The sequence below is a fragment of the Pezoporus flaviventris genome, unplaced genomic scaffold (genome assembly GCF_033815535.1).
Source record: "Pezoporus flaviventris isolate CSIRO_AGI_PZ_B2104156 unplaced genomic scaffold, CSIRO_AGI_Pfla_v1 ptg000014l, whole genome shotgun sequence".
NCBI classification, from domain to species: Eukaryota; Metazoa; Chordata; class Aves; order Psittaciformes; family Psittacidae; genus Pezoporus; species Pezoporus flaviventris.
In genome coordinates, this window is record NW_026892562.1 from 2,956,189 (window position 1) to 2,966,256 (window position 10,068).

General features: G+C 37.1%; 1 protein-coding gene across 5 annotated transcripts in view; it reads left to right on the top strand.

Moving 5' to 3' along the window:
* Positions 1 to 4,967, top strand: part of LOC133269145 (leucine-rich repeat-containing protein 4C) — a 572,086-nt gene extending 567,119 nt beyond the window's left edge. For all 5 annotated transcript variants that reach the window (XM_061453114.1, XM_061453117.1, XM_061453112.1 and 2 more), the window contains one exon: positions 2,857 to 4,967. In XM_061453114.1, the coding sequence (XP_061309098.1) occupies positions 2,899 to 4,815 (1,917 nt within the window). In that variant the 5' untranslated portion in view covers positions 2,857 to 2,898 and the 3' untranslated portion in view covers positions 4,816 to 4,967. The remainder of the gene's footprint in view (positions 1 to 2,856) is intronic.
* Positions 4,968 to 10,068: the final 5,101 nt, after the last annotated feature.

A 10,068-nucleotide genomic window follows, 5' to 3' on the forward strand; every position in this document is an offset into this window, starting at 1 on the left:
ATTTATAACTTTTTTATGGAATTCATTATTCAGTGCAAGTCCTTAGGGGATAAGTTTTAGAATTTTTTTTTTTTTAGAAAAAAACAAACAAGAGAACAAAAAGAGAAATCTACTGGATAAAAGAAAACCAGTGACAAACAAAAATGCTAATACAGTTACATTAACTATCACAGAAAATGGTTTATTAGTATTCAGCTGCAAAACTCATGGATCACAGATCTTAACTCAGGAGCCTTAAACTGATGTTAGGCTCATTAATATAATTCTTTAGACTACAATGTTCAGATTCTTCTTCCAGACAGTCTAAGAAAGTTGAGAAACAGGTCTTTTTCATCCCCTTTTTTGCAGATAGTTTTGCTACAGTTGGACTTTTGAAGTAAGGGAACTTGGACCTTAGTGATTACTTGGAGACTGTTTCTCCATATACTGTGTTCAGCACCTCTGAAGTGAAAAGTGACCTTGTAAGTCTGCAGTAAACAGGAAGTCGTGTAGAGCAGCTACCCTTATCTAGTCTAGTACATTATCCTAAACCCATGAAGCCAATGTCAAGAAGTGCAGTTGTTGGCAGAGGAAAGAGATGGAGAGGTGGGAGCAGTTACCACTGCAGCCACAGGGTTCTTCAAAGTCGTGTGGCAGGAGTGTAACCCACAGAGGAAGAACCTGAGTGACTTGCTCAAGGTTGCAAAACACATGAGCTTCATGAATCTTTCATAACAAGAAAGATGTTTTATAAATAGTACTTACAGAGCAGATCAAACAAACAAATAGAGCCTAGACTTTCCAATTCCCATTCAGAGGTTTTTAACTATTATATTGTCTTTTTTTCTGCAGTAAATTATTAAAAGTGAGATTGGAAAGACTTGCAAGCCTTTATAACAACCATTGCAACTATTATAACAAGTTTTTAAAAAATGCAGAAATGAATTCTCAAACCTCTCAAAATTCTCAAGAAAATTGTCTGAATACATAATTAGGAAAAAAAAAAAGACTTTCATTGAAAGGATTGCTGTGAGATGCAAGTTAATATATTTCTTCCTGTATTTTTTTTTTTTTTTAAATATGGGGTTTTACACAAAATTATTTGAAGGCTTGAGTGGAAAACTGTTGCCTTATAGTATTTTGTTTTACTGAAAATATGCATTATGCATCTACATGCTTTAGTTTATAAATATGTTTTAAGATTGCTGTAATTTAGAAGGCTTCACTTTTGGCTGATTTGTAAGAAATTGAATTCATTTCTACAACAGACGGATCTTGCACTGAGTACCAGACTGAAACTGAGCTGAGGGCTGGGGGCTTTCAGAACTACCACAAATGAAGCAGTACTGAAATTCTTAAAATGGTAATGATTGTATTAGAAAGGCCTTTTTTCCCCTTACAGTAAGATCTGTAGGTTTTCTTTAGAGTTGCTAATGAAACTGCCAACCCTGAAGCTACAGGGATAATTTTCAGCGTTTAAATGGCTACTCTTATTTCTGTATTCAGCACGCATTTACTAATGAGTGTTTCTCTGGTGTTGGTGCCAAACAAAAGAATTGAGGACAAAATATCATGAAATTGGATGATGCTGTTTAACAGTAGGGAAGAATTACAGAACTGGTGGATGAGGCAGAACAGCTGATGTCATCTACCTGGATTTCTGCAAAGCATTTGACACTGCTCCACACAACATCCCTGTCTCTCAACTGGAGAGACATCAATTTGATGGATGGACCACTCAGTGGATAAAGAATTGGCTGGATGCCACACACAGAGAATTGTGGTTAACAGCTCGATGTCCAGCTGGAGATGGTAAAAAGTGGTGTCTCTCAGGGGTTACTGTTTGGACCGATCCTGTTCAACATCTTTGTCAGCAACATGGACAATGGGATTGAGGCTCCCAAAGCAAGTTTGCTGATGACCTCATAGCAGCCTTCCAGTTTCTGAAAGGTGTCTACAAGGATGCTGGAGAGGGACTCTTCACAAGGGACTGTAGCAATAGGACAATGGGTAATGGGTTCAAACTTTAACAGGGGAAGTTTAGGTTAGATAGAAAGAAGGGTGGTGAGGCACTGGAACAGGTTGCTCAAGGAAGTTGTGAATGCTCCATCCCTGGCAGTGTTCAAAGCAAGACTGGAGAGTCTTGGGTGACATGGTGTAGGTGTGGTGTCCCTGCCCATGGCATGGGGGTTGGAACTTGATGATCTTAAGATCCTTTCTAACCCTAACTATTCTATGATTCTATAATCAATGCTTAGCATGTTTCTCTTGGGTTTTCATTTAGTTATTTTGTTGGTTTGCTTTTAATTTGAAATAGGCATGATCTTGTCCTGACACTTGTATGACCTGCTACATTCAGTATTAAAGGCTTTACTTCTAGTTATACCTCAATGCAGGAATTATGTTTAGACAAAGATTTTCACTCCTACAAAACAGGAGTATCCCATTGTTCTTCATATTATCTGTTGTCTTATAATGTGTCAAGAAGATTAATGCCTTGGATATTCTGATAATTCCTATATTACCTATTTTTTGCCTTTTGAGGCCTTTGTCATTTCTTTCAATTCTCCTCTGAGTCAGAATATTTTTGTTAGGTATACACTGCCGTTGAACATGCCATTCAGCTACATGTGTTATACATTGGAACGAGCAGGAAAAGCTAGTGTCTGGGGTTTTCTTATCTCATTGCCAATTACAGCTGACATAAGTAGCTGTACAGGAAACAAAATATGAGAATTTCTATAGCTATTCTTGCTATGGAGTTTCATGGAGTTGAGTTGACTGGAAGGTCTTGAGAAGCCGTTGTTTAGAGAGGACAGTTCACACTTAAATATTTGATACTAATTTAATGTTCTCCTTCTCCCTTCTTTCTTTCAGGCTATTCAAACTCCAGAAAGACCAGTACCAAATAAATTATGAATGTTGAACAAGATGACCTTACATCCACAGCAGATAATGATAGGTCCTAGGTTTAACAGGGCCCTATTTGACCCCCTGCTTGTGGTGCTGCTGGCTCTTCAGCTTCTTGTGGTGGCTGGTCTAGTGAGGGCTCAGACTTGCCCTTCTGTCTGCTCCTGCAGCAACCAGTTCAGTAAAGTGATTTGCGTACGGAAAAATCTGAGAGACGTGCCAGACGGCATCTCCACCAACACCCGGTTACTCAATCTCCATGAGAACCAGATCCAAATCATTAAAGTTAATAGCTTCAAGCATCTGAGGCACTTAGAAATCCTGCAGCTCAGTAGGAATCACATCAGAACAATTGAAATTGGGGCTTTCAATGGTCTGACCAATCTCAACACTTTGGAACTCTTTGACAATCGTCTGACCACTATCCCAAATGGGGCTTTTGTATACCTGTCAAAACTGAAGGAACTGTGGCTGAGAAACAACCCCATTGAGAGCATCCCTTCTTATGCTTTTAATAGAATCCCTTCTCTACGGAGGTTGGATTTGGGGGAATTGAAAAGGCTTTCATACATCTCAGAAGGTGCCTTTGAAGGTTTGTCCAACTTGAGGTATTTGAACCTTGCCATGTGCAATCTTCGAGAGATTCCTAACCTCACCCCACTTGTAAAACTGGATGAGTTAGATCTTTCTGGGAATCACCTTACTGCTATCCGGCCAGGTTCTTTCCAAGGGTTAATGCATCTTCAGAAATTGTGGATGATACAGTCCCAGATTCAAGTGATAGAAAGGAATGCTTTCGATAACCTTCAGTCACTTGTAGAGATCAATCTGGCACACAACAATCTAACACTACTGCCTCATGACCTGTTCACACCACTCCACCTAGAAAGGATTCACTTGCATCACAACCCTTGGAACTGCAACTGTGATATCCTTTGGCTTAGCTGGTGGATTAAAGACAAGGCACCTTCTAATACTGCGTGCTGTGCCCGTTGTCACACACCTCCCAGTTTAAAAGGAAGGTACATTGGTGAGCTGGACCTGAATTACTTCACTTGTTATGCTCCGGTCATAGTGGAGCCACCAGCAGACCTCAATGTCACAGAAGGCATGGCTGCAGAGATGAAATGCCGGGCATCAACCTCCCTGACCTCTGTATCTTGGATTACTCCAAATGGATCTGTTATGACACATGGGGCATACAGAGTTCGTATTGCTGTGCTTAGTGATGGCACATTAAATTTTACAAAGGTAACTGTGCAAGACACGGGTTTGTATACATGCATGGTGAGTAACTCTGTCGGAAATACCACAGCTTCTGCCACACTGAACGTGACTGCCCTGGATAACCCTGGTTACACTTACTTTTCAACCGTCACAGTAGAGACTGTAGAACCTTCTCAGGATGAGGCACAGACCACAGAGCAGGTTGGGCCCACACCAGTTACCAACTGGGAGACTACTAACATGACAACCTCACTCACTCCACAGAGCACAAGATCAACAGAAAAAATGTTCACCATTCCTGTGACAGACGCAAACAACGGGATCCCAGGAATAGATGAGGTTATGAAGACTACCAAAATCATAATTGGTTGTTTTGTGGCTATCACTCTCATGGCTGCTGTGATGCTGGTAATTTTCTACAAAATGAGGAAACAGCATCACCGGCAGAACCATCATGCTCCAACACGGACTGTAGAGATTATTAATGTGGATGATGAGCTTACAGGTGACACACCCATAGAGAGTCACTTGCCCATGCCAGCAATAGAGCATGAGCACCTAAATCACTATAACTCTTATAAATCTCCTTTCAACCACACAACCACAGTTAACACAATAAATTCAATACACAGTTCAGTGCATGAACCGTTATTGATCCGAATGAACTCAAAAGACAATGTACAAGAAACTCAAATCTAAAACGTTTATGACATTATGGGGTAGGGGTGGGGATGACAAAAGATGATTTATAAAACAAATGACACAAATGACTGGGCTAATCTACTGTTTCAAAAAAATGTCTTTACAAAGAAAAAGAAATTTATTTATTAAAAATTCTATTGTGATCTAAAGCAGACAAAATTATGTGTATTCCTCAGAACCTGTTTTTGCTGCACTTATTTGCCCTCTTTGTTCCCGTTTTAATTCCCACCCTACCCTGATTTCCATTCACCATATTTTTCATAGGAGATCTCAATTCCCTAAAAGAAGTGGTCTAGGAAATTTTGTAAGAATTCTGTTACTTTGGGGGAATTTTTATGGTGAATACTAGTGGTGAGTTCGGTTTATTTTGTCACTTTTTCTTCTTTTTTTTTCCCTCATTGCCTTTTTGAAATTATTCATAGAGAATGGAACCATAACATCAACTTTACAAGTGAGAAAAACAAACAATCAAACCTTATTTTTCCCATGTAATGATTTGCTCTGTATTTACTGAAAGCACCGTTGTGTGAAAAAATTGAAAAAGTAAAAGCAGTAACAAACAAAACCCCAAGAAATTAATTTACTTGTGAAAACCTATGAACCCCATGATCTTTTAGGCAATTCTAGAACAGAATTTGTAGTTCAAACACTAAACAAAGATTATAAATAAAATATTGGGTTTTTCTGTACTTGAATATAGCTCATTTTTAGTGTGGCTTTGAACATCAAGATTTGTTAAAATTCTTACAATATTCTGCTGTGATGGTCCAAAACACAATCACTTTAAAGAGAATAATTAAGTCATTTTGGATCATTACTGAAGCATAACATAGTTTTCATTTTAGTTTATGTAAGCAGCATACTGACAACTAAGGGTGAGTGAATTTTAATGCAAGATTAAGATCCTTCCTTCTAATGGTGCTTTCAACTATCTGTATAATATAGCAAGATGCATTTCAGAATGCCAGGAAGTTTTGCAAGGACTTGCAGTTATCACGGAATTTATTGGACAGAGCTAAAAAGAAATTTGTTCTGGGTTTGTTTTGTTGTTTTTGTTTTGGTTTTTTTTTGTAATTTATAACTGTCAATAAGAAAATTCAACTTTACATTAAAGCTGGCGTTTTCCAGTTCAGTTGTTCTAGGACTCCTGAACATAAATATGAAACACATTTAGCTGTCTGTAATACCTCTAATCAGAGCTGTATCCCTATGAAATCAAAATGCTGGTAACAGAGTAACTCAAAGGAAGAAATCTGAAAATTTCGGCTTAAAAAAAAACCAAATCAGAGGAGAGCATAGGTTACTGTAATTTCATGACTGTTAGACTCCCTGTAGAGTAACCAGTTTACATTAATTTAAACTCAAATTCTTTTACCAACAGAAAACTTACATCCTTTTCTATTTATGTATGTTCACTGGATTTAGCATATTGGTATAGGCATGGTGTATACCTTGCATGCAGAAAGCTAAAAAGAAGACTTTTAGTAAGAAAAAACAGCTTCAGAACACTGTTCTTCCAAGTAGACGTTCTGCCAAGTTAAACTACTTGATGCATTGGCAATTGAATAGAAGCATTTTAAGGCAATATAGGTGGGGAAAAAGAATCATACAAATCATCTCTGAATATCTTTTCACCTATTTTCTTCCTTTACCACACTTACTGTGAGTTTTCAAGGTCCTGTGCCAGGTAAATAATGTTCTTGGTTCATATCAAAATCGCTTTGGAGCTTTCTAGTATGCAATAGCATGCAGAATGCAGACCCTTCTGAACAGTGAATTTCTGTAAATTTAAGAAGAAGCTTCTGCTAGGTTGAAGTGGTAAATGTCTCTTGCTGGATGCACAGTTCTCAAGGTTGCAAGTGAATACTGTAGTAAGAAGGCCTGATTCAAAGAGGACACAGTGAAGATAGCTGATGGTGAATCACACCCTGCAAGGAGTCTGATAAATATAACACAAAATGAAACCAGAAATTCTATAATAATCTCAAAGAAACATTTGCAAGACATTATCCTTTGATGTACTACATGAAAAGTAATATCTACTCCAAGGGAATTTTAACAGAGGACAAAGATGGACCTGAATGTAAAATGTTTCAGTTCTGATTCTTAGCTTTGCCTATTTCTTCAAAATGCATTGGAGCATTTCATTGGCGATTTCATTTAAGCATTGTGGCAGGGTGTACAGAAACACTGCAATTACACATTGCTATTTGTACTTTATCCATCTGTCTAATAACATTGTGTCTATGACCAGTGCTTATCTGAAAATTGGAAAAATTCTTTCCAGGAAACCTAGGGCCATCTATCAACAGGTTTATGTAAAAAAATTATGGCTATTCTCCAAACAGTATTTGTGAAAGCATTTACGGTCACCATGGTTTTATAAGCAGGTAGTTTTTACTAACTCCTAAATATTATGCATGGGAGGTCTTTAAGAAAGAGGTGTAACTATTGCTAAGTGGGACAGTGGGTCAGTGACAATCTTTATTCCTCTATGGGGTAATACAAAATAATATCAGTGACTTTTTTAAACAGTATTTGATTGGGTAAGTATACACATATTATGTGGAAACTATATTAGTTATTTTCCCAGCATCTTCCCTATCCCTCTTGGAGCCACAGAGATTATTTCTGACTCCTTCCTACTTCTATAAAACACTCATTATTTTCATAGATTAATTAAATACCAGAGTTAGAGAACATCACAGTTTATATCGTGCACTGAGCTCTGAAATAAAGTGAGAGGAGTGCTGTGCTCTCTTGTTTTGATGCTGAAATCACATGCCAATACAGCCTGTTACTACTCCAGAGACTACAATGTTAAGAATGAAGCATGAGTCTTCTATATGGCAGAGCACAAGTGATAGAAAGTTCTCATGATTTTTTTCTTGCAGGTGACCACATTTTAGATTGTGTGATGTAAAAATAATAATAATAAAAAAAAAACAAAAAACCAAGGGATCTTGGTTATGAGCTATCACTTTTAGTGGGCTCATGAGAAAGGAAGAATTATTCTTCAGTTCATTTGATGGAGTTTGAAGACATTTCTCTGCTGTCCTGTGCAAATACGAAATGCACACACATTTTCTTTCTGGAATTGCCATCAAGTCTTAACAAATCTTGCCATATGCAGAAGCAACATGTAAAAAGCATAGCGAGTGAGTTCCATTCAATTCATCATACAAGGCAGACATTTTATTTTACTTTGAAAAGGGCTAAATGTGTGGAAATTATGACAGTAATTGTGGTGGTTGGTTTTTTTTGCTAAAATACTCTAATGTGTTAAAAATAATGTATAATGATTACAAGATTCCCTGTCCCCACTGATGGCATTATAGGTTGATCACAGACTTAGAGAAAAGATAATTAAGTTAATATTGTGTTTAGCTTAGCTTCATAACTTTGTAAAAAGATTTCATAACAGCTGCTATGAGCTTTTATATGTCAGATGCAACCATTACTGTAGCCTTTTCAATGAGAAGAATGGAAAATCTTTTCCACTTATTTGCCCTTCCCTAAAATTTATATTTCATTTTTTTTTGTGAGGTAAATACAACATTTCTGAAATGTTCACTTTATTTCTAAGTCCAGGCAGTGAAGGCCCACGACGTGTCAGGAACTATCTTGCAATTTCATACCAAAAGAAGTAAATGAAGAAACAATTTCTCCTTATCTTCAAGATATAGTAAGGAAAGTTAGACTTCCACATCTGGTTTTCTGTTTTTCTTAGTAAAATTCTTTAATGCATGTTTGTTCTCCTTTGTGCAGCTGTTGCCAAAAAACAGCCTCATTTCAAGCTTGCATCAAAAATCCATTCAACAGTTAGCCTGATGGTAGTAGTGAACATCTTATGATGAGGTATTATATATTAGCATTGTAGCAGAGTAACACTCAGAGCCATCACTACTGAAATAGCAAGGGTTCATGAGCAGGGGATGGACTCTGTGAGATTATGGAAAATCTACTCAGTAAATCTACATTTCTGTTGGCCCTAGACCCTCACACATAGCAGTGCCCCATGGAAACATTGTGGTGGTGTGTCATTTGTGGCTGGAAAAGCACAGTAAGGCAGAACTTTGGGTTAGGAACAACTTCAGTGGCTGCTCCCACTGAAGATCATAAATGCAGAAGTAATGAATGTGTAAAATCTGAGCTTCAGACATACAGTGTATGACGAGAAATGAGGGACTTATATATGTTCATCACATTTAATCACAAGTAGGTTTTAAGGCTTAATGCACACTAAATAATTGAAAACTTGAATAATAAAAAAAGTCAAAGATCTGCAATGTAAGTTTGACACAAGTGGCAAATTATATTTTGACAATATAGTAATGCTGGTTTGAAGTAATATGGGTTTTTTCATTATTAGCTCTATTAACACAAATGAGATCTGTAGTTCAATAGCTACATGCTATTTGCTTTGATACTAATGCCATGATTTCTTTAGGTGAGATCTGTTAAACAAAATATTATATTGAATTTGTCTTGGTCTTAATCCTTGCTTTCATACATTTATAACTTACAGCTACACTGTCTGCTAACAAAGGACTGAATTAATGAACATGATTGAATTTCATAAGAGAGAAATTTCTCCCATACTGTAACTTCAGTGATGTATGGAATTTTGGAATGAGGAGGAGACGCTGAAATTACATCATCAGATGATTTTATAGCTAACCTTTATAAAATAATAAAGAAGAAAATATAATGTTATTTTTGAGAACTTTGAAAACTTAATCTTACGTAGAAGTAGGAAATTTTGATAAAAAAATAGAAGTAGTTAGAATATTATTGAACTTGAAAGTAACAGTAGATGTACTGTTTAAAGCAAGAAGTGTCAGCCGCATATCCCAGATAAGCTTTACATCTTTTCTAACAACCCAGTTACCCAGTTCTCAAACTCAAAAGTTTGAGTTACTTTTCTAAATATCATTCAGTTTCTGCAAGGATTCTGGCTGCACTATCCATAGTTTTCTGGTTTCTTCTTAAATTTTGCAGTACATTTATGGTGCAATCTGGGTTTTTAGCTCCAGAACAGTTTCCCAGACAGAGCACGCAAAGAATTCTCTGCTAAGTCATCCAAACTGCACCCATTGGAGGATCATGTTTAATACTCTGGGTCTTTTTTTCATGAACCTGAAATAGCTTGTGCAGTGAACGATTCCAGTGGTCAATGGACAGGAGGCAGGTCAGTCTAAGTAGAACCTCTGCAGATCTGGGTACTAAGCTGTTTACATCCATTAACTG